Here is a 22,571-nt window from a genome sequence, read left to right on the forward strand (position 1 = left end):
CAAGAGTCGCCTTCCAGTGCTTTCTCTCTGCTGGCCCCTGGGTGGGTGTCTGCCCTTAGGCCAGGAGCTCCCAGGGAGGGTGCCTCGCAGACACACACCTCCGCGGGCCAGTGTGAGGGACCACTGTGCAGGGGAGAGGGGTCAGTGTGGGAGGAGGGGGCTCCCTGTGTGGTTCTGAGGCTTTGCTGGGAGGCTCTGCAGGTGCAGGCCCACTGCTCTCCCCCGACCCTGAACTGAACGCTTCTGCCTGAGCTGGGGGCTTATCCCAGCGAGAGGGATGGACAGTAGATTCTAGCCGGGCCCTGTGGGCCTGGTCCCTCCTGCGGGGCTCTGGTTGGGACAGCAGGTACGGCCCACATCTACCATCTGCCGACTGGCCAAGCGGGTGGACAGCGCTGGGCATTTCCTACGAGCTGCTCCGGCTCCTGGCGGCCATGTGTCCTCAGAGCAAGCAGGTTCTCTCCATCACTTGCGCAGCAGCCCAGATGATACCTGGGAGTGGACTGGGCCCCACCTGCTGTCCCTTCCTGCAGGATGTGGGGGCCCCTGAGTGGGGAAGGCTGTGCACATGGGAAAGAGAAGGCTTGAGGTACAGGAACAACTCTGAGGGTCCAGGCTCAGGAGTGGGGGGCAGCAGTTTTCACTGAGGATCTGAGCCGCCTAGCTGTGCCTAGTCGGGAGGGGGAGCTGGTGGGGTGGGGCTGCACAGCTCCGGGACTTGTGTACATGTGTGTGGGTGCGGGCTGAGTGCAGCTGCCTGTCCCCCCAGCACTGCAGTGGATGCTCTGCGGGCCGTGCTGCTGCGGGGCGGCAGCGAGGACGTGGTGCAGCGTGTGGAGCTGGAGGGGGGCTGGGAGCTGCTGAGCACCTCCGCAGGGCATGAGGATGGGGTGGCCCGGCTGGCCAGGTGAGCACTGTGGGCAGCCCCTGTTGAGGCAATGGCTAGGGGCCCTGGGACCCACAGGGAGGCAGACGTGAGGCCCCCTAGTGGTAGAGCTTCCTGAGTGCTCAGCCTGAGAGCAGGTACCCCTGAGGGCCGCACCCGTGCGGGGTGGGAGAGGGGGAGCATAAAGACAGCTGTGCACATCAGGTTGTGTGAACTGTGCAGGGGTGAGTTGGGGAGAGGAGCCCCCATGGAGCCTGGTGAGGTAGCTAGGAGGGGCATGTCTGAGTGGGAGGGTAGGAAGAGCCTGGCAGGGGGCACAGGTTCATGGGACTGAGGGCTCTGATGTGGAAGAGGCCTCCCCCATTCCATGGGGGGTTGGCCTAGGATGGGCTCCGTGGTGGCCCAACCCCACCCTTGCATGGCGTGGCCTCCTCCCCCAGTGCCATGGCAAAGTGTGCAGGCCCCCGGCTGCCCCTGGTGATGAAGGCGCTGCTGGGAGCACAGAGCAGTGTGTACGAGGCCCAGAGGGTCACCTCCACAGCCTTCCTGGCCGAGGTAGGCGCTGCTTGCTCTGATGGCTACCAGGGCCCTGTAGGGAGGGCAGCCCCCACAGGCTGGCACTGACCTGGCTTTGCCCAGCCCCCAGGGCCACGCCTGGTGCCACCCCTGCTCAGTGCCAGTAGCACCGACAGTGCTGACAACTTGTCCAGGCCACGCCATGGGGCTGGGTGGGCTGGGGCCAGAAGGTGGGAAGGAGGACAAGGGGAGGCCTTTAGCCTAGCTTGGCCCTTAGCTGACCTTTGCAGCATCCACCTCACAGTGGCCTGGGACTCGGCTGCCCAGTGCACTGGGGAGCGTTGGGGAGGAGGCTGTTGGGTGGTTGGTGCAGCCCTGAGGGGTCAGGCCAAGGAGTGAGGCCCTGGGAACAGGTCACGCTCCCCTGCCTCCAGCTGCTCACCAGCAACGTAGTGAATGACCTGATGCTCCTGGAGTCGCTGCTGGACAACCTGGCCGCCCGGCAGAAGGACCCGTGTGCCAGTGTGCGGCGGCTGGTGCTCCGCGGCCTGGCCAACCTCGCCTCCGGCTCCCCCGATAAGGTGAGTTGCCCGCCAGCCCCTGGGGCCGACTGAGGGACAGTGGAGCTGTGGTCCGGGAGACCCAGGCAGATGTGGGGGGGTGCGTGGAGGCTGCCTGGTGCGCCCACGGGCGGGGTCTGGTGGTTCTGTGAACCGTGTGACCTGGGGACACAGCTGAGTGCAGGGCATCCCCAGGTGCGGGCCCACGGCGCCCAGCTTCTGACAGCCATGATCAGCGGGCTGGACGACGGGGACGGCCCGCACAGCCTGGTGGCCCTGGAGGCCATGGCAGGCCTGGCCAAGCTGCTGGGCCTGGTGGAGCCCGAGGACCTGCGCGCGGTGCTGCTGCACACGGCCTTCCGCATCCGGCCCTTCTTTGACAGTGTAGGTGGGCGGGGACGGGGCGGACACCCACTCCCAGCCAGGCATCTGCTCCCAGCCCTCCTGCCTCTTGAGCCTCAGCTCCTGCCCCACCTGCTCCCTGGGTCACCCTGGCTCCCTCCCAGGGCGTGGATGTGGCCTGGGAGGCCCAGTGCTCTGCTGGCATGGCCCCACCTCTACTCCCGGTGCCCGCCTGTCAGGCCCCTGGCAGGCGGGCAGCACCCACAGCACAAGGACAAGGATGTGGAGGGGAAGGGCCCAGGGCTCGGTGCTGTGGTTGGCAGGGCTGGGAGTGCCCGGGGGTGACACCTATGTCCCCGCAGGAGAAGATGGAGTTCCGCTCTGTGTCCATCCGCCTCTTTGGGCACCTTAACAAGGCCTGCCACGGGGCCTGTGAGGACGTCTTCCTGGAGCAGGTGGTGGGGGGGCTGGTGCCCCTGCTGCTGCATCTGCAGGACCCCCAGGCCTCTGTGACTGCTGTGAGTGGCCGGCGGGAGAGGGGAGAGCCAGGTGGGGCTGGGGCGGGCAGGGCGCTGAGTGCTGCCCCGCAGGCCTGCAGGTTTGCCCTGCGCATGTGCGGCCCCAACCTGGAGTGTGAGGAGCTGGCAGGCGTCTTCCAGAAGCACCTGCAGGATGGCCGTGGCCTGCACTTTGGGGAGTTCCTCAATGCCGCCTGCAAGCACCTGGTGAGGGGGTGGGGGTGGGGGTGGGAGGTGTGAACTGCGTGGGTGTGACCGTGTGGGGTGTGCCTGACTGGCTGGCCGGCCTCTGCAGATGTGCTACTTCCCAGACCTGCTGGGCCGCCTGGTGAGCACCAGCCTGTTCTATTTCAAGAGCAGCTGGGAGGACGTCCGAGCGGCTGCCCCCATGCTCACAGGTGAGTGTCCTCCTCTCTGCCCCTCCCCAGGGCCTGACCCCCCCTGACCCCAGCCCCTGCCCACAGGGTTCCTGGTGCTGCATGTGGAGCCCCAGCAGCAGTCGCAGGTGGACCTGGAACAGCTCACTGCCGGTGAGCAGCACCCCTCCCCCCCAGGTCAGGGCCCAGGGGCCCCCTGCCACCCCCACCTGTCTGGCTGCACAGGGCTCCCACTGACCCTGTGGGCACCAGGGGGGACTAAGTGATTTTCCTGGATTTCAAGGATTTTTTCCCTGTCACTGGTGACCTCATCGTCTCTAGTAATTCACGGAAACTTCTTAACTGTTCCAAAAGAGCTTAAAAAACACTAAAAAAGGAAAAACTATCTTTCCGTTGGCTCCTGAGCCCTCCCAGCAGAGGCCTGTCTTAGGAGGGTGGTAGGCGGGTGGCCCCACGCACCGGGTGGGGAGTGCTCCATGGGGTCCTGCGCCAGGAAGGGGGTGGGACAAGTCCTAGCTCTGCCTAAGTGGGGGCCCTGGCTCAGAGTCAGTTCTTGAAGGGCCACGGAGGCGCCCCAATGCAGCTCCTTGTCCCCCAGCCCTGCAGCTCCTACTCAAGGACCCAGCCCCCAAGGTGCGAGCGAAAGCTGCCGAGACTCTGGGCCGCCTGGTGAAGTTCGCCTGAGGCTCCGGCATGCTGCCCCCACAAGCAGCACCGCCAGGGCTGGCCTGGGCCTCAGAGTGCCTGCCCCGGCCACATGGGTCCAAGCAGGGCGGGCAGTCTGTGCGCCTCCCCCGCCCCTGCCGTCCCGCCCCGCTTCCAATAAAGCTGTTCACTCCTCAGCAGGTGACCAGGGGTGCAATGCATGGCCTTTCCTTGTGGGACAGGCCAGCTGGTCCCCCCATGGGAAGACTGAGTGCGTGAGGTGTGGGGGTCGCTAGTCAGGAACTCAAATGCAAGGCCACACCCCCAGTCGGGGGAGAAACATCTCTATTGAGGGTTCTGAGCCGGTGCCTGGACCCAGCACAGGCCGGGCTTCTAGGAGAAGAGGCGGACGGTGCCATCAGCCCCTGAGGAGAAGACCCACGGCTGGGTGGGGTGGAAAGCAACATCCAGCACGCCCAGGTCTCGGGTCAGCGTGTGCCCCCTCAGCACCTTCACCGGCACCAGCAGCGGGTTCTGCAGCAGGTCGCTGTGGGAGAGGGGAGGGTTCAGACAGGGGCAGTCCCCTGGGGGGCAGTCCCCTGGGGACACAGTCGTCAGCACTCACTTGTACACCATCCCATGGCAGACAATGACACTGCCGTCGTCGGAGCCGGATGCAAAGAGCGGATACTGGGGGTGGAAGGCCACTGCCCGCAGGGCCTTCTTGTGGTGCCTGGAAAGGGGATCTGATTGAGGGCAGGCCGGGGAAGGGGGTGTGGGGGACGGCCCAGCGGATGACAGCCTCCCGCCCATGCACGCATACACACGCACACGCACACGCGAGCACAGGGCCTCACCTCAGCACTCGGTAAGGCTTGGTGGAAAGGTCCAGGTCAAACCACACCAGCTTGCTGTCGTAGCTGCCGCAGATGAGGTTGTCACCTGGGAGCAGACATGGTGGTGGGAACCTGGTGCCCGGTCGTGCCACCCAAGGGGTGCGTCCCCCATGCCCCACCCCTCACCTGCAGGGTGCACAGCCATACTGGACACCCACTTGCAGTTGGGCATCAGCTTCTTGGTGAGCTCCTGGCGCAGCAGGTGGTACAAGCGGACGCTACGCTGGGAGGCCACCAGCAGGAAGGGCCGGACGGGGTGGAAGGCCACGCGCTGTACCTGCCCGTGGCTGCGGCGGAAGGGGCTCTGGCTGCGGCGGCGGCTCAGCTGGTGGATCAGCACTTGGGTGTGGCCCTGGGTGGCCAGCACCACGGCCATGTAGTCCCCACGCCCATGCCAGGTCACCTGGGTCACCGGCTGCAGGAGGTGAGGTTGGCTGAGCAGGCCCTCCTCTGCCCCCCGCAACCCCACACCCCACGCCCCTCTCCCTCCCATGTCCCACACCTTGCCGTGGCAGATGCGCAGCCTCAAGCCCCCCTGGCGCTCCTCCTCTGAGGCTTCGAGCCAGTGGGCGGGCTGCAGGGCAGGCTCCTCAGGTGGGGTGAAGGTGCCCAGCAGCTGGTCCGTGCTGCCCACTACCAGCCGGTCCCCCAGGGCTGGGTTCAACAGCAGCACCGCGTCCTCCCTGCAGGCAGAGCCGAGCGCGGCCACTCAGACAGGCAGCCCCCCTGCTGCCCGCCTGCTTCCCCCCACCCAGCCTCGCACTTACACAGCCACGGCCACCAGGCAGATGGTAGGGTTGGGGTTCCACGACACACTCTTCACCACGCCCCCCACGGGCACAGTCCTCATGCAGCGGGCAGTAGCTACCTCCCAGAGCCGCACAGAGCCATCATCTGAGCCTGGACACAGCAGATAGGCCCTCAGCGCCCACCCTCCCAACCAGGCCCCCATGTTGGGGTTCCCCCACTTTAGGCCCACCTGAAGCCAGCCACTGGCCCCCCGGGGAGACACTCAGGCAGCGGACGAGGTCGCTGTGGCCCCTGTAGACCTGCAGAGAAGGGGCAGTGAGGACATGGACAGCTCCCAGGTGTGCTCCCCCCGCCCCCTGCTTACCAGGGCCTGGCATGTGGGGAAAGGCTGCAGGTCCCGTGGGCGAGGCAGTTTGGGGATGAGGTCTTCAGGGTCCACATTCACCTGAGGCAGGAAAGCACGCGGTCATCTCGTGCCCCTGCCTCCCCAGACGCCCCCACCCAACCACCCAAGAATCCCGCCTCCGTGTACCCTCATCTTGCGCTGTCGCGGGCACAGATAGAGATCCAGGCAGCGCTCAAAACGCTCATGGATGAAGCGGCCGTAGGCGGGCACAGCCCGAAGGCTTGGGAACTTGCGTGGCAGGAAGTTGAGCTTCCGCTCACTGGGCTCCTGCTGCTCCCAGGCCAGGCTCTGTGGACACAGAGGGGGGGGTGAGCTGGGGCCAGGGCCCGGGACACAAACCCCACCTGAGCCAGACCCACCTCCTCCTCGCTGGGCAGGTACTCGGGGGGCGGGTTGTAGGACTCTGCGTGGCCCGGCAGGGCCAGCTTGGGCGCTGGCACATGCATCTTGTGACGTCCCAGCACAGCATTGGGGTCCTCCTGAGCCCACAGGTCATAGAAGCTGGGGGTAGGGTCACGGGGCCGGCGAGGCTGGATCCAGCCCATCTTGATAGCGTGCACCATGCGAGACACCTGCAGACAGATGTGGTCAGGGCAGGGCAGGGCAGGCAGTGTGGCTGCACCTGGAGGAGGGCACCCACCTTTTCCTTCTCCACCAGGGACGGGATGAAGCTGCGCTTGTCGACGGGGCGGTTGGTCACAGGGTGGATCATGAGGTCCCCACTGAAGAAGTCCACGGCCGGCTGGGGAGACGAGCACAGGCTGTGGCCAGGTCCCTGCAGTGCCCTGACCCCAGGGCCAGCCACAGCCACCTACCTCATACGGGTCAAAGCTCGCATCCCCAAACTGGCCCCTCTGCAGCCGCCGTACCAGGGCCACCTGCTCATCTGTCAGCCGCATGTCGTGCCCCGTCATCCGGTCCTGCACTGTGCGCCTGGGGGACCGCCCATCAGAGCCCAGCTCCCAGCCCCCATCCCTCACCCCCATCCTGCCCCCCAGGCTCACCAGTAATCAGGGTCATCCATCTTGTCCAGAAACTGGTCCAGCTCATCGCGGGTTCGCACTGGCTTATAGATGCGCCTGCCATCCAGGTCATAGCCCACGTGTGGGAAGTCATCGTACCACTGCAGGGGCACGTTGCCCACCGTGTTCCGCACGTCCTAGGGCAGCAGGCAGCAGGTCAGCACTGCAAAGCCATCGTGCCGCCCCCCCCCCCTTTTTCAAGCCCCTCAGAGACAGGCGGGGGGGGGGCGAGAACCAGGGTACAGGCCTCAAGGCAGGACCAGGCACCCCGACACGTGCCTGCCCTGGGGCGTGACGTGGCACAGGGGCCAGGCTGCCCCCCTTCAGCCCAGAGGCTCCGGAGCTGCACCTCACATTTTCCACTGAAGTGGTGCCGACCCTGAGCCCCCCCGGATTCCCTGGCCAAGGCTCTGGAGCCACAGACAAGGGTGAGCTCATCGCGTGGGCTCCCTCCCCTGGCAGGGCCTTAAGCAAAAATGGGCAGCCACAGGCAGGGAAGACCCCGCCAACCCCTCCAAGGGGAGGCAGAGGCCACTGCATGCTGCCTACAGGCATGCGAAGACCCCCCAGCTACCCCCATCCTGTCCGCCACCCCCTATGGGCAGAGCAGCCGCATTCCTGGACACACATTCCTGGTCGAGGCCCCTGCCAGCCACCACCCTCCCTCCACCCAGCACCGAGACTGCTGCCCAGGCGCCGCTTCCTGCAACAGTAGCCACAGGGGGAGGGGCCCGCAGGAGAGTGAGCCCAGCTGGGAGCCCAGGCCCTTGCAGGACAGAACCCTCTGCACCTGCCCACCGGCCTTAGCACTCCTCCCAGCACGGCACCGTGTGCCCGCTCAGTGCCAGGACCCCCTTCCTTCTCTGCACAGGGTGAGGCCTCCAGTGCACAGCCATTTCTGAACTGGACAGACCCTGGGGGGGGGGGGGGATCCAGGGGCAGGGGGTGTGAAGGGGCATTCGGAGGCTTCTCCAGAGAAGAGGCATGAGCCAGGAAAGGGGGGGTGGTTTCCAAGCAGAGGACACAACTTGTGCCAGACCTGGAGGGTACAGCTGATGCCAGGTGGGGGCAGGTGCAGAGGAGGCTGTGTGCCACCAGGGGACCCCACGTGTAAATGTTAGGGGGCATTGCAGGAACTGGGGCTGAACTGTAGCTCCTCAATAATCCTCTGTGCCCCCCCCCCCCCCCCCCCCGCCCGGCCCTGCACTCCTGGCACAAAAGGCCCAAGTGTACATGGGAGGGAGAGACAGACAGGGTGTGGCCAGGCGCCGGGGCCAGGGCAGCTGGGTTAACTTGGTCATGCCAGAGAAAAAAGCTGGGGTCGTGGGTCCCCTTTGACCCTCCTGCCCGGCTGAGGGGAGCCAGGGGGCTGCACAGCACAGCCCCAGATCCACCCAGAAGGGGGCTCCCACTTTCCCGCATCCCCCGGAGGCAGCAAGATGCTCCCAGCCACGCCAGTGCCCCTTCAGCGCGGCGCCGGGAGGCAAAGGGACGCAGGGCCCCAGCTCCGCGGCCTCCAGGGGCGGGGAGGCGGGAGGAGGGCGGGGCCGCGAGGGGGAGGGGCCGCAGCCGCTATAAAGGCCGGGCCCGCGGCCCCACTCCAGCCCGGGACGCACACGTGCGCGCGGTGCTGCAGCCGCCACCGTGGGCGCCCCAGACGCGCGCCTCCCCGGCCCGGGCGCCTGCCCACGAGGCTCGGCGGCATGCGCTGCGCGCGGAGGAGCTGACGGCGTGCCCGCCGGCCCTGCCCCTCACCATGCTGCGCTCGGCGCCGCCCGGCCGCTACCTGTACCCAGAAGTGAGCCCGCTGTCGGAGGACGAGGACCAGGGCAGCGAGAGCTCGGGCTCCGACGAGAAGCCCTGCCGCGTGCACGCCGCGCGCTGCGGCCTCCAGGGAGCCCGGAGACGGGCCGGGGGGCGCAGGACGGGGGGCGGCCCGGGCCCCGGAGGACGGCCCGGCCGGGAGCCCCGGCAGAGGCACACGGCAAACGCGCGCGAGCGGGACCGCACCAATAGCGTGAACACGGCCTTCACGGCGCTCCGCACCCTCATCCCCACGGAGCCGGCCGACCGCAAGCTCTCCAAGATCGAGACGCTGCGCCTGGCCTCCAGCTACATCTCGCACCTGGGCAACGTGCTGCTGGTGGGCGAGGCCTGTGGCGACGGGCAGCCCTGCCACTCAGGGCCCGCCTTCTTCCACGCCGCGCGAGCTGGCAGCCCCCCACCGCCCCTGCCGCCCCCGGCCCGCGACGCGGAGAATGCCCAGCCCAAGCAGATCTGCACCTTCTGCCTCAGCAACCAGAGGAAGCTGGTGAGTGTGGACGCAGGGCACCCACGGACAGGGCCCTGAGAAGGCGGGCACCCCTACAGCCCACACCTGCTGGGCAGAGGCAGGGCCAAGGAGCAGCCCCCTAGCAGCACCTGTAACCGAAGGGCGCGCGTCCCAGGGAGGGAGGAGGCCAGGCGGAGGCCGCAGGGCTGGGCCTTCTGTGCGTCCCAAACAGGTCCTACGGGACCAGAACGGCCCACCCAGGGCCAGGTGGGGTCTGAGAGGCAGGCAGGGCACAAACAGGGCTGGTCTGAGCGATTCCGGGCCCTCTGCCTCCACAGGACGGGGAGGGAGGCAGGAAGGACCTCTCGGGGCCAGTTGCCAGGCTACAGCCCCTGCCCTGGCCTAAGGCTTCTCGGGCACCTGCTGTCCCTCCCTTGGCCCAGCCCTGCCCCAGGGCTGCCCACCCAGATGTGGCCGTGGGTCTGAAGGCAGGAGGCTGGCAGGGGCTTGGGGGGCGGGGAGGGGGGGGTCGTGATTTACAGCTCCTGCTGTGCTTGGTGGCACCGGAGAAGCAGGGTGAGCGGGAGAAAATACGGCTCGGCTTTCCCCAATCCCCACTTCCTCTCCAGACAGCACGCGCGAGCTCCTGGGGCCTGAACATCTGGGAAATTTAATTTTACAATTCCGGCTGCGCAGCAGTGCGCTCTCCTCCCCACTGCACGGGGAAGCGGGGCGAGCGCGGAAGGGGGCTTCCCTGGCCCGCCACCCCGTGGGCGCAGGGTCCCAGAGGCGCCCAGGCCCTGACACTGCCCTCCCCTCTGCAGAGCAAGGACCGTGACAGAAAGACGGCGATTCGGAGCTAGAGGCTGATGCCACTGGGCGACCCCCGGAGAGCCCCATGGACCTGACTCGGGCACAGGCCTCCCGTGCGGGCACCCACAGGCCTGCTCTGCCTCCAGCTGCGAGTGGGGCTGATGGACAGGCAGGTGGCGACGGGACTCTGAACTGGCCACAGCACTGCCCAGGCCACTGGAACTGTCCACGCTGGCTTCCTACCTGGGTTTTCTTTTGGTCACTACATGTTGGCATCTTGTGTCTTTGATATGATAATATAAAGTCTGGAAATTTTGTATAATTAAAAACAAAACAGTATCTTCCAAAAGTGGGAGCCCACTTCCTCTCAAAGGGTCCAGAATCCTTCCTGGGTCCATCTGCCCCCAGGGCTGTCTCTCCCCACGCCCTGTCCGCACTGGGCTGGAGGCACCCAGCTCTCAGGGCAGGTCCCACCTGCCAGGCCTCAGGGCTGTCCTTCCCAGGCCCAAGGCACAGTGTGGCACCTCCTGCCAGGGCAGTGGGCCCGGGGGACAAAGGAGAAGGAGGATGGGGGAGGACAGGGCTGGTGGGACGCAGCCCGCCCTGGGGCCCCACACAGGACCTGTATGGTGCCCAGGGCTTCGTGTGGCCCTCAGGGCCTTGGCACTTCAGCCTGTGACCATGGAGCCCCGAGAAATGGACGTGTGGGGAAGCTGAGTGAGGGGCATTGCCTGGCAGAAGTGGGCCTGGGCCAGGAGGCAGCCCCACATGCACCCCGGGGTACATGCCCCCCCTGCCCAGCCCTGCACTCAGCCCACACGGGAAAGACCCCTAGCCACTTACCACCGAGTCTACCCCAAAGTCCCATCTGCCAGTGAGGAGGGCGACGGGCCCCTCCCCGGCTGTGCACAGCTGGCTCACCATTAAAAGCCTGCAGGTGACAATTATAGCTCAGCGGCTGTGAGCGCCAAGGGCACTGCGGAGGAGAAAGGCGGGGTGGCCCTAGGTGGGCCTCCTCCCCCCACCCCAGGGGCCAGCAGCCTGCCTTCTGGCGAGTGTGAGGAACGGCCGAAGGGCAGGTACCAGCCCTGGGCCTCAGCCCGCAGTGCAGGCGCCAGGCCCCTCGGACATGCCCTCGTGGGCCCCAGGGGAGCGGCCAGGTGCTGAGGCTCACGTGGGCAGCCCAGCAGGGCAGGGCCAGAGCTGCCCCCTCCTCTGCATGGACGGGCTCCAGGGAACTGCGGAACAGGAAGAGGTGGTGTAATTTTGGAGGAAATTCTCAAAGCCAGAGCCATTAAGGGCTAGAGGGGGGCTGTGTCCAATCTGATAGAAATATAACAGGATAAAAAGTCACAGCGGCAGGTCCCACTCAGAGAAACCCAACCCCAAATTTCCTCTCCTTAATCCTGAAGGAGCCCACAGCTGGCCCAGGGAGTGCGGAGGGCGCGCTCGGTCACTGCACCAGTCCCCCCACCGGCCTGCTGGGGCGCAGGACCCAGCAGGGGACTCCGGGGCCCACCTGGGGGCTCCCCTTCCCCTCCTGGGACCCCAGGACACCAAGAACATGCCCTGGGGGGAGGCTGGGCAGGCAGTGGCCTGGGGTGTCCGAGGCACCCCCTGCTGCACTGAGCACCATGCAGGTGTGGGAGGCTCCATGGCACACTGGCCTCACATCTCCACACCTGGGCCCAGGTTGGGGGGACAGACCTCCATCATGAACCCCCACACGATGATGGGGAGCCATTGAGCGCCTCTCTCACCGCCACAAAGTGCCCATGGGGAAGGGGAGGCACGCAGTGAGGCCGAGAGGATGTCCTGGAGGAGGACTGGGGGGGGGGGTTGGTAGGGGGTGTGCAGGGGGGGAGCAGCGACAGTGACCCGCCTGGGCGCGTGCGGGAGGAGGACGTGTGGAGGTGGGAAGTCAGTGGGAGGACAGGCCTCTGGGATGGTCCCCAGGGCCCAGCTGGTCGGGTGCACACGGGCCAAACCCTCCGCTGCCGCGCCTATGACTCCAACAGCGGCTGCAGCTTGGCTGCCTCGGGCCTGGGCAGCGGGCCCGGCTGCTCCCTGAGCTGCACCAGTAGCAGTGGCTGGACCGCCAGCCAGCAGGGGGGGCGGGGAGGAGCACTCCGTCACCCTCCACTGCTCCAGAAATTCAAACCAGACTGGGGGCGGCCCCACGCACGTCCCCTCAGCTGCATAGCCCACTGGGCCGGGGGTGGCAGGTGCTCCCGCCCACCGCAGCCCTGCTTCCTTCCCTCCACCGCCGGCCAGGGACAAAGACCCAGGGCTTTCCGTGTGCCCCACAGGCATCTGGAAAGGAGGGGGCTGCCCGCACCGGGGCCAGCAGCCGCCTCTGCAGGCCAAGCTGGACTGGAAACACTCCCATCGGCCTCGGCTGTCAGCTCCCTGTCCCCGGCCTGGGGAACGAGCTGCTGGCGGCACCACATGATTCATCACCAGGCCGCCTGCGCCCGCGGCCAGCCGGCCCCCACCCTGCTCAGCACCTGTGTCTGCCAGGAAGCACATGTGACCCCGCGGGTGAGCACGCCAGCCCCTCCAGGTCAGGCCCTGTGCTGCAGGCCCGGCTGAGGGCACAGGCGGCCCGGCCCGCTCTCCTGGGGCGGCTCTGCCCTGGGGACCAGCCCCATCCGTCTGTGGGATACACGGGCAGGTCCCCACCCCAACTGCACCGGACAAGGCAGCCAGTGGCTGCTTGAGGCGGCGGCGGCGACGGTTCCGCCCGATGAGCCCACCCCTCCCCCTCCCCAAAGTGGCTGCAGCTGTCAGGACCGCAGATTGGAACTGCAGGTACGCTGGCCGGCTGCCACCGCCCGTCTGTCTGCGAGGGAGGAAGCCGGCCCACCTCTGGAATCCTTCACTCGCTCCTCGTTCCCTCTCCACCTGTCCCCCGGGAGCGCGGGGTCAGCCGCCCTCGCTCCGCTCGCTCTTCCCCGGCCCCTCTCCGATTACAATGCGGCCCTGTTCGCAGCGCCCCTGCACGAAGCTCCCGCCTGTCTTGGAGGCCTGGGCCTTCCTGCTCTCAGTCCTCCGGCTCCTACGAGGTGTCTGATCTCAGGGCCCAGCTCACCTGCTGCAGGGAACCCACAGAGGCTCCAGGATGAATCCTGGTCGTTAGAACCAAGGGTTTGAGAAAGCCAGGTCCTGCCCTAAGAGCAAAGCTGGCGGAGGGGACCCCAGCAGGAGGGACCCCAGCAGCGGCTGGGAGCAGGCAGAGCCCGCTGATGGCCAGGCAGGGACCTCGGAGCCCTTCCCCAACCTCCTCCGTTGGCTGCCCGTTAGGTTTGGACTCAGGAGCAGGGCAGCTCTGCGAGACCAGCCCAGGCGTCTGTCTGTCCCTCACAAAAGCCATACTGGCTGGGCCCGACCCTGAGCCAGCAGACACTTGCAGACACAGGGCCCTCCAAGCTCACTGCACGCCCCTACCTGCTCGGCTGTTGGGGGAGCAAGTCTGCCCCCAGGGGGTGTGCAAGGAGAAAGCACTGAGACACCTCTGCTCCCAGGTCCTCAATACTGAGACCCCAATCTCCGGCCCCTCTCCTGGGCTGACCAGGGTCCAGGGAGCATTGCTAGGGGGGTGCAGGCTCTGGCCCCTCACTGAGTGGCAAAGCCACACTATTCAGAGACAGAGCAGCCCTCACGCTGGGCCTGGGCCTGGGAACTGCACACCGGCCCCCAGCCCCACCTCCTGCAGGGGACCCGTCCCAGCCCCAAGCAGGGCCCTCAGCCGTCCCTGCCTGAGCCACACCCCTGCCAACCTCCCCACAGAGCCTGCCTCCCAGGGGGCACACCCAAGGCCCAGGCAACCCTCTAGAACAGCGGTTCTCAACCTTCTGGCCCTTTAAATACAGTTCCTCATGTGTGACCCAACCATAACATTATTTTTGTTGCTACTTCATCACTGTCATGTGGCTACTGTTATGAATCGTCATGTAAATACCTGATATGCAGGATGGTCTTAGGCGACCCCTGTGAAAGCGTCGTTCCACCGCCAAAGGGGTCGCCACCCACAGGTTGAGAAGGGCTGCTCTAGAAGGAGGCCCTGCCCAGCACCCGCCCACCCGCCCGGGCTCCCAGTGCCAGAGAAAGTGGCTCTCAGTGGGCACCAGCAGGCTGGAGCTCTGCAGCCACCTTCACCTCGGCTGGGTCCCAGGGTGCTCACTGCACACCTCCGACGGGGCAAGGACACCCCCTGCTCCCTTCTCACCAGCCCTGCCTGTCCCCCCTCGGGGGTGGCTTCTCTCCACACGGGGCAGGAGCCCCACCCACACACTCTGGCCTGGCTCAGAGCTGGAGCCGGGCAAAGGGACCAGGGGGCAACCTGCGGTCACGACCATCACCCCACCAGCCCTCCTGCCACCTACAAGCCGAGGCCGTGGGCAGCCCTGGCCAGTGGCCCCATTCGGAGGCTGGCTGGGGGTGGAGGCCGCCAGGGAGGCCGGGGCGCGGGGCGGTCTGTGAGGCTGAGACACTAGCAGGCTCCGCGCTGGGCGTCCCACAAACAGCTCAGAAACCCGAGCCGCCTGCTCGGCTGCCAGCAACGACGCAAGCGCGGCCGGGCGGGGCGGGCGCCCCGGAGGAGCGGGAGGCCGCCAGCACTGGAGGCAGCTGCCGGTTCGGTAGCTCGTAGAAGCCATTAACGGCGTTTGGCGCGAGAGCAGAGGGGATCGCGGGTTCTGGACGCAGACAGGCCTGGCTGTCCCTGCGGATCTGAGATAGCTCGAGCCGAGGGGGGCCGAGGGGGGCCGAGGAGCCGGCCAGCGCCACAGCCCTGCCCCCATCCAGGCCTGGGCGCAACTGATGGTTTGGGCCCAGGGCCCTCTCTGCTTTCCGCCAGAGTTCACAGTGGCCCTGACCTTTCACCCTAGACACACAGCCGCTGGCCTGCTGGGGGCCCCTCTCCGCCCGCCGTATTCCTCAGTTTCTCCAGCTGCTTAAACAAAGAGGAGGGGCAGCGCAGTGCAGACGTCAGCCCCTCCCCGCGCCCCTCCCCCACCCCTGGGCCTTGGCGCTGGATGAGATCACGTCTGTGAGGTGCCGGTGCCCTGGAGAGGGGCGAGGTGGACCCGTGGGGGCTGGGCGGACGAGCCCACAGGCTCCTCAGGGCTCCCCACAGGCCAGGACCCTGCCAGGACCAGCAGACGTCAGGGGCTTCGCCCAGGGAGCTTGGGGAAAGGGACAGAGGGTGAGTCCTAAGACAGGACCACGTCTCCCATGAAGGCAGACGGCACCAAGCCAGCAGTGTCTGGATGGGGGTGGGGGGTTCAGGCCCAGCAGAGGCCACAGCCAGAGGGCCCAGAAGCCCCAGTGTCCCCCAGCCCCCAGCCCTGCCCACTGTCGAGTGGGGTCCTGGCACCACTGGCCACCTCCACAGACTCGGGAGAAAGGCTGCCCTGACCAGAGCAGTGGTCACAGATCCTGGCCTCACAGGCACCAGCCAACCAGGCACAGCCCAGGGAGCACCGGGACCTGGCCGCACCCCACACCACACGCGCCCCAACCTCCAGGGCCTCCTCCCCAAGCCCACCCAACATTGCTCAGACGCTGGAGACACAGCCACAGCCACCTCAGGGTGGGAGCCATGGGCCTGCGAGCACCCAAGGGGCAACCGTTTCTGGCGGTGGGGGCATCCGACGGACTTCCGAAAGCCGGGCTCGGCCACCCCTCCAGCCACCACGGGGCTGCTCTGGCAGCAGAGGGCGGGCAGCGCAGCTCCCGCCTGTCACTCAGCCGCCATATGGGATACTCATCTCCGAGGAAGCGCCCGCAGCCCCCGCAGTGGCTCCAGGACAGGAGCGCCCCTCCCCCAGGTGGGAGGCCCCTCCCCCGGCCTGCACTCCATTTACAATCATCATCGATTTCTCAAAATACCAAATATAAAAAAGTAGCCGACAGGATGTGGCTGCCGACAGCCAGAGCCCCTGGGAGGGGAGACAGGCAGGGAGCCGCTCCGCTTGGCCCCCCTTCGCCGAGCGCGCCCGCTGCTCCGGCCAGGAAACCAATTTATTTTGTTTTGTCTCTGTTCTCTGAACGCAGAGACCGGATCGGGCGGACAGCCAAGGCTCTTGCAGCCGCTGCCAGCAGAGCCTAGGATGGGGGTGGAAGCAAGTGGGGGGCCGCCCTCCCCAGGCCTGGCCGCCCCCGATAGGTGGCAGGAAGTGCTCCTGAGGCCAAGGACCTGGCCCCCCAGCCTCGAGGCCACACCTGACCCAGAGGCACCAGGGAGGGGACAGGTGGACTCAGCTCCCAGCTCCCCGCCCCCCCACCCACCAGGACCTCTGGACCCCAGACTGAGCACCCTGGCCCCACATCACACGGTCCCCACTTTCCCCTCCAGACTGTGAACCTGAGGGGCAACCGATCCAGGGGCCTTGCCCAGCCTGTGCCTGGAGGACATGGCCCGACTGGGCAGGCCCTCGGGCAGGGCTCCTGCAGGAAGCGACAGGGCTGCTGCCCACCTCCCTCCACACTCAGACGGTGACCCAGGGTGACGGGCTGGGTGGTGTGGGGAATGCCACCTGGAGTGTGACCCTGGCGTGCCGCCCCCCTCAGGGCCAGGGCATGGGCATGGGCCACTGCACCCCCTCCCCCCGCGATGACACACACTGCTGTAGTCATGAGTCCCAGACCCCAAATCACTCTTCCAGACCCGGAATGGGGCTGGGGCCAGACGCCCACTCGGCCGCCCGAGGGCTGGCTCCCCTCTCCCCTGCCCTCCCCTGCCAGTAGCGCTGCCCTACCTCCTCGTCGGAACTGTCCTCCGCGTACTCGTCCTGTGCTCCTGCCGCCACCTCTGTCCTCGGGGGCGAGGAGGGGGTGCTGACAGCCTGTGGAGGGAGGAGAAAGTGCTCCAGTGACACCAACGCCCTCTGACCCCAGGCAGGCCCCAGGCCCCTCCTGGGTGGTGGGGGCGTGAGGACCAACTGTCCATCCAGCTGACTCTGAGGTCACGGTTCCCGCCACCCCCATCTCTGAGCAGCTCCAAATCAGCCTGGGGCCTCAGGACACGACCAGGGACACCCAGGCCTCAGTGGGCCTTTTGGGGGGTGGGGGCCCAGCCCGGGTCCTCTGTCAGGGGCCAGACCCATCACCATGTCCAAGCTCTGGGAGAGGACCCCCGGGAGGGGACAACACCTGGTGCCAGGCAGCAACCAGCCACCAGGGTCCCTGAGCCCCGAAATGAAAGAGGGGCTGCAGGGATCCTGGCCCAACAGTCCCACCACCAGCCCTGCCAGGCCCAGTGCCAACTTGGGGTCCGGGGCAAAGCGAGGGCTGGGGGTCCCACTTGAGAGAGGTGTGGCGCTGTCAGGCACCTCCCAGGGGCCACAGCGGTCCCTCCCAGAGCAGACCCCCGCCTCTGGCCCAGGCCCAGCAGAGCATCACAGCCAGCCCCGAGGCACCTGGGCCGGCCCCCAGGCCCCTGCCCCACCCACCACATCCCTGGCCCCAGGCTGACCCCATCCACCAGGTCATTGAGTGGGTGTTGCTGAGCATTCACACCTCAACCTGGAAAACAGATTCCAGCAGCAGGCTGGGGGGACCAGTGCACTGGAAAGGGGTGATGGGGAAAACAGTCCGCACTCACCCCCGGGGGCAGGAGCCCCCCACCGTCCAGAGCCCACCCCCCGCCCCCGCTCCGGCGAGAGCCAAAGGCCTGCAGGCAGCTCTTCCTCCTGTTTTTCCCTTCAGTGTGAGGTGAGCCCTAAGTTTCTTCCCGGCCAGGACCCAGGCAGGATTTGGTCTCCATGTCCCCCTGCCCCTGCTCCCAGCACCGCCTGTCAAAGTGGGTGGGCAAGGCCTGGAAGGCGTGGGCACAGGTGGGGACACACAGGGCGACCCCCGAGCTTCCGCCCGACCCAGGCCCAGAGCTCTCTGCCATTCGTGCCCACGAAGCCCCCAGCAGGCACCCCTGGGCCTGGCTGTCTGCGAATCTCCACAAGCACCCAATGGGCCATTGCTCTCGGCCGCCCACAGCGCCAGCCGGCCCGACGCTCCTCGGGCGCCAAGTCCCACGGCATCTGTGCCACAGGTGTGGCCAAGGATCTTGGCGGGAGACGCAGACACGTGCCCTGTCCCGTGTGCAGCAGCGACTCCCACAAGACTCAATGCGCAGTCCCCTTGGGGCACCACGTCCCCTCCCCCCAAGACCCGATGCTGCAGGGCAGCCACCAGCCGCCAGGGGGCAGTGCATTAAAGAAACACTCAGTTAAGAAACAAGACCAGGAAGACATAAAACAGAAAGGATGCCAGCAAGGACATGAAGGTCCCTGCCCAGCACCCCAGTCCTGGCCGCCAGCACCGGGTCCTCAGGCACACCCCCAAGGTGGTGGGGTACCAGATCCACACGCCCTGGAGGGGCTCAGGCACAATCTGGCACTGCCCCCTGAACCTGCCCCGTGGGCTGCTGGGGCGCAGGCAGGACGCACGGGAAGCAGGGTTCTGTAAGCAACTGGCCCCAGCCAGGGACTGAGGAGGGGCTGTGGGTGGAGGAGCCCAGATCTGGCCGGGGGCCCCACACACCATTCCTGGGGTCTACAGTGAGTTCTGTGCACAGGACTGATGGGGCTAACATATTACTGGGTCTCTTTCGATGGCAGCAAGGAAACTAATGAGAGTGGGAACTTTTTCACAAAAGATTCAAAAAACAAAATAGAGCCCTAGCCAGTTTGGCTCAGTGGACAGAGCATTGGCCTGCGGACTGAAGGGTTCTAGGTTCGATTCCGGTCAGGGCACATGCCCAGATTGCGGGCTTGATCCCCAGTAGGGATGTGCAGGAGACAGCTGATCAATGATTCTTTCTCGTCATTGGTGTTTCTATCTCTCCCTCTCTAGAATCAATAAAAAAATAAAAAATAATTTTAAAAAAAAGAGTGTGGGGCAGAGCTGGAGAGCGCAGCCAGCAGACCGGGCGACTGGCCTGGCAGACAGGGACTCGGGTCAGCAGGGCGATACAGGACGGGGACAGGCTGTCACCAAGGGGGCCAGAGGCAGGGTGGTGCGCAGAGGAGAGCGGACACAAGATGAGGAGTGAGAAGTCCCCCCAACGACACCCAGCCAAGCAACGGGGCTGGGGCCACTGCTCCCGCAGGAAGGGTGGGGGGGCGGCCAGCGCCGGCCGCCTTGCCAGGCGGTGTCCCTGTCCTCATCACACCCAAGGACACCGCGCTCCTCCTCCATGAGCTCCTCCTGCACACGGCCAGGTGAGCTCGGACATCTGACGCCAGGATGGCCTGTGCTCTCCCAGCCCCGCGGGAAGGACATGCCAGGTAAACGCACAGCTGTTTCCACCCAGGAAAAGAGGAAAGGAACTTCAGGCTGGACAGCAAACTGCGTTTTAGAGGGAAAGTTGGGTTGAAAGGGAGTTCTAGGAAAAGGGACTCAAAAGAACAGACAGAGCAGCCCTGCCGGCATGGCCCAGTGGTTAGAGTGCCCGCCCTGCAAGGAAGGGTCTCGGGTTCCACTCCCGGTCAAGGGCACGTACCTGGATTGCAGGTTCAATCCCCAACCCCCACTGGGGTGTCTGTGGGAGGCAACCAATCAGTGTGTCTCTCTCACATTGATGTTTCTCTCTCTCTCTCTCTGTCCCTCCTCCTCCGTTCCACTCGCTCTAAACGTCAGTGGAAAATATCCTTGGCTGAGGAATTTTTTGAAAAGTTAAAAAAGATGTGGAAAAACAGTTGCTCATAGCCCTACAAACCAGGGTCAGGAGCGTGAAGGCGCCCTCTCCTCTGAGCGCCCAGCACGACAGGCAGAGCCTGGGTGGTGGGAGGGTTCGGTCTGGTTTAAATCTTTCCTTCCCAAGGAAACAGAGGGACCCAGTCTGCTTTCTGGTGTCCGTTACGAGAGTAACTTCTGTACAAGCCAAGGTCTTCCCTTCCGAACGCAGGGCCAGTGGACACAGTGAAAGCCTGTTCCTCAGAACATTCTAACAAACGTTGCGTTTCCGTTAAATTCAGCCCTTCTCCCTGCTGCTAACTTAGGACAAAGGTGAGGTGCACCTTTCCCCATCATCACAGAACGGGTGGCCCCGGGCCCGGGGGTGGCCTGGCTCCCTCACGTGTCCCTTGCCTGCGAATCCCTCAGGATTTGCCCCTAAAAACCCAGCCTAGCGCCAGGGGCTGAGTGCCCTGGAGAGCATCCAGCTTCAAACACGCGTTCCACCCGGTCCCAGATGTGTCCCAGGTGCATCAGAGGAGCGACAAGGGCCTGGGTTCCTCAGGAAGCTGGGAGGAAGCCGTGCAGGACGTGTGTCCCCAAGGCCTGCCAGGTGCTCTCTTTCCTGGACGATTTCATTGAGACAAGGGAGCCCACGGTGCGGGGTCCTGGGCCACTCACCTGCTGCCCAGCGGTCTTCTCTGTCCTGCCGTGGCCCTCATCACCGCTGGCCCCATCCTGTCCCTCAGTGGAGTCCTCGCTGCTGTCGCTGCCAGAATCCTCCAGGCCTGAGAACACACTCTCCTCACTGTCGGAGAGGCCAGAGTCGCTGCCATCCCCGAGGCTGGGAGCACGGGCCCAGAGGAGAGAAGGCTGCAAGGAGCACAGTGTGAGTGATGGCAGACCCCACGGCCTGCCCCTGGCCACACACGGACCCACAGCTCAGTGTGGCCAGCCTCCAGGGCCAGGTCGTCCTCACGGCCCACCTCTGCCAGCAGCAGGACCACCGCCCTCGGAAGGGACATTGAAGTCCCAGCATCTCACACTGTCCCCTTCCGCTCTCCCCTGCCCACACCAGCCCGGCAACCGAGGCCCCAGAGCTTTGAGGGCACGAAGGCAAGGCTTCCCCCCTGAAGAGCCTCCGTACCCAACCAGGCGAGACAGCAGTGGGTGCAAAGTTTGGTTGAAGAACGATAAAAGCGAAGCTTGAGCCCTGACCGGTTTGGCTCAGTGGATAGAGCGTGGGCCTGTGGACTCAAGGGTCCCGGGTTCAATTCTGGTCAAGGGCATGTACCTTGGTTGCGGGCACATCTCTGGTGGGGGGTGTGCAGGAGGCAGCTGACTGATGTTTCTCTCTCATCGATGTTTCTGACTCTCTATCCCTCTCCCTTCCTCTCTGTAAAAAATCAATAAACTATATTTTGAAAAAAGAGGAAAGCTTGACTTAAAAACAAGATTACCATGCAACCCTGGTGGAGAAAACACCATCTCATCCCTAACTCAACAGGCCCCAGTGCACAGTGAGCAGGCCCTGTCGCTGCCTTCATTTATTTATTATTGATTTCAGAGAGGAAGGGAGAGGGAGAGAGAGATAGAAACATCCATGATGAGAATCATGGGACGGCTGCCTCCTGCACGCCCCCTACTAGGGATCGAGCACGGAACCCAGACATGTGCCCTTGACTGGAATCGAACCTGGGAGCCTTCAGTCCGCAGGCTGATGCTCTGTCCACTGAGCCACACCAGCCAGGGCCTGTCACTGCCTTTGAAAGTGGAACAAGAGCCCTGGCCCGTGTGGCTCCGTTGGTTGGGCGTCATCCCGGCCAATCAATGTTTCCCTCCCTCCCTCTAAGAGTAAATTTTAAAAATTTGAAAAGAAACAGAAATTCCTCTTTGCAAAGTGGAACTTGCAGACATTTAGGAAGCACCTGAGTGGAGTCCTGTCTGTCACTGCCTCTCGCCTAACGGACCCCGCGGCGCTCCGCTCGGCGGCACAGAGGCCACGCGGCCCGGCTCCCCCGCTGCCTCCTTCCCACGCTCAGCTGGCCGCGCAATGGCAGCAGCAGCACAAATGGCATCAGGGGCCGAGCCTGCGCCCCGGGCGGCCGGCGGGTGGGGGAGCAGGAGGACGTGCCGCAAAGCGAGGCAACCCCGCTGCGTGGAGTCGGCCGGAGGCTCCCCTGCCCGCGCGGGCGGACCCGGTCGGATGCCAGCCCCACGGCCGAGCGGGGTCCGGCGGGACCGCACAGTGGCCGTGAGTCCAGGGAGAACGAGGCGTCCTAGTCTCACAGCCTCTCCCTTTTCCGGCGCCTCCGCACGTGAGCGACGTGTGAATGCGGACGAGCTCCCGCGGGTGCGGCTGCCATCGGCCCCGGCGGGGACGGAGCTCCGGGGCCGAGAGGCGGCTGCGCGAGGGGCCGGTTCCCGTGGCTGTTCCTCTGCTGCTGCTCCTTCCTCCCCACGGACCGTCCCCTCCGCTCCCATTCGGCCGCCCCTGGCGCCGGAGGCGCGCTCTGCCCTGGACGCCCCCAGGGCCGCCGGCCCCGCAGGACAGACTCCCGCTCACGTTCCCGCACGCGAGCTCGGCCCACGCCCCCAGCCACCACGTGGGGCCCACGCCGCCCGCTCACAGCCCGCGGCGCCCGCTGTCACCTCCTCGGACGCTGGTTCCGGCTCCTGAGGCCGCTTCCCGGGCCGAGCTCCCGCCGCCGCGCCCGCGCACCCCGTGCCCCGCGCGCCCACCATGATCCGAGCGGGTCCCGCCACTTCCGGCAGCGACCAGGTCGCGTGGGCCTGGGGGCGGGGTCAGAGGGGTCAGATGGCGCGGAAGGCCCGCCCCGCGCGCTCTGGTTGGTCAGGCGCAGCGCAGCCGGGATGCGCAGGCGCGCGGCGT

The 22,571-nt window shown here is 65.9% G+C and overlaps 3 protein-coding genes across 9 annotated transcripts in view; 2 read left to right on the top strand and 1 right to left on the bottom strand.

Annotated features, from left to right (window-relative positions):
* MROH1 (maestro heat like repeat family member 1) overlaps positions 1 to 4,042 on the top strand; it is a 40,251-nt gene extending 36,209 nt beyond the window's left edge. For 5 of the 6 annotated variants that reach the window (XM_070392540.1, XM_070392543.1, XM_070392545.1 and 2 more), the window contains 9 exons: positions 770 to 907; positions 1,327 to 1,441; positions 1,837 to 1,983; positions 2,158 to 2,346; positions 2,667 to 2,822; positions 2,895 to 3,029; positions 3,118 to 3,220; positions 3,287 to 3,352; positions 3,798 to 4,042. In XM_070392540.1, the coding sequence (XP_070248641.1) occupies positions 770 to 907; positions 1,327 to 1,441; positions 1,837 to 1,983; positions 2,158 to 2,346; positions 2,667 to 2,822; positions 2,895 to 3,029; positions 3,118 to 3,220; positions 3,287 to 3,352; positions 3,798 to 3,883 (1,135 nt within the window). In that variant the 3' untranslated portion in view covers positions 3,884 to 4,042. The remainder of the gene's footprint in view (positions 1 to 769; positions 908 to 1,326; positions 1,442 to 1,836; positions 1,984 to 2,157; positions 2,347 to 2,666; positions 2,823 to 2,894; positions 3,030 to 3,117; positions 3,221 to 3,286; positions 3,353 to 3,797) is intronic. The other variant, XM_070392546.1, reaches the window with a different exon arrangement.
* A 111-nt stretch (positions 4,043 to 4,153) lies between these two features.
* BOP1 (BOP1 ribosomal biogenesis factor) lies at positions 4,154 to 22,460 on the bottom strand. 2 transcript variants are annotated; one of them, XM_070392547.1, is made up of 16 exons: positions 22,331 to 22,460; positions 20,360 to 20,551; positions 16,765 to 16,851; positions 6,901 to 7,055; positions 6,712 to 6,829; positions 6,537 to 6,638; positions 6,256 to 6,468; positions 6,023 to 6,184; positions 5,855 to 5,935; positions 5,720 to 5,789; positions 5,508 to 5,640; positions 5,243 to 5,423; positions 4,867 to 5,155; positions 4,702 to 4,786; positions 4,470 to 4,577; positions 4,154 to 4,391 (listed from the first exon to the last, which is right to left on the bottom strand). In XM_070392547.1, the coding sequence occupies exons 1-16, from the start codon at positions 22,421 to 22,423 to the stop codon at positions 4,238 to 4,240; spliced, it is 2,223 nt and encodes a 740-aa protein (XP_070248648.1). In that variant the 5' UTR covers positions 22,424 to 22,460; the 3' UTR covers positions 4,154 to 4,237. The 2 variants fall into 2 exon arrangements, with proteins under 2 accessions (XP_070248648.1, XP_070248649.1); XM_070392548.1 differs by lacking the exon at positions 22,331 to 22,460 and adding an exon at positions 20,973 to 21,053.
* Positions 8,549 to 10,306, top strand: SCX (scleraxis bHLH transcription factor). Its single transcript, XM_070392130.1, has 2 exons — positions 8,549 to 9,229; positions 10,015 to 10,306. Exons 1-2 carry the CDS (start codon positions 8,675 to 8,677, stop codon positions 10,051 to 10,053), a joined length of 594 nt encoding a protein of 197 aa, XP_070248231.1. The 5' UTR covers positions 8,549 to 8,674; the 3' UTR covers positions 10,054 to 10,306.
* Positions 22,461 to 22,571: the final 111 nt, after the last annotated feature.

This window comes from Myotis yumanensis, unplaced genomic scaffold (genome assembly GCF_028538775.1).
Source record: "Myotis yumanensis isolate MYYU_CA2020_CCGP unplaced genomic scaffold, mMyoYum1.0.hap1 SCAF_15, whole genome shotgun sequence".
In the NCBI taxonomy this organism is placed as follows: Eukaryota; Metazoa; Chordata; class Mammalia; order Chiroptera; family Vespertilionidae; genus Myotis; species Myotis yumanensis.

Bases quoted from the DNA above. Each gene is read 5' to 3' on its own strand.
- SCX (XM_070392130.1), top strand. From the start codon at position 8,675: ATGCTGCGCTCGGCGCCGCCCGGCCGCTACCTGTACCCAGAAGTGAGC. The intron at 9,230-10,014 runs GTGAGTGTGGAC...TCCCCTCTGCAG, and splicing joins TCAGCAACCAGAGGAAGCTG to AGCAAGGACCGTGACAGAAA.
- BOP1 (XM_070392547.1), bottom strand. From the start codon at position 22,423: ATGGTGGGCGCGCGGGGCACGGGGTGCGCGGGCGCGGCGGCGGGAGCT. The intron at 5,156-5,242 runs GTGTGGGACATG...CACCTCCTGCAG, and splicing joins TGCGCATCTGCCACGGCAAG to CCGGTGACCCAGGTGACCTG. The intron at 4,787-4,866 runs GTGAGGGGTGGG...GTCTGCTCCCAG, and splicing joins TATGGCTGTGCACCCTGCAG to GTGACAACCTCATCTGCGGC.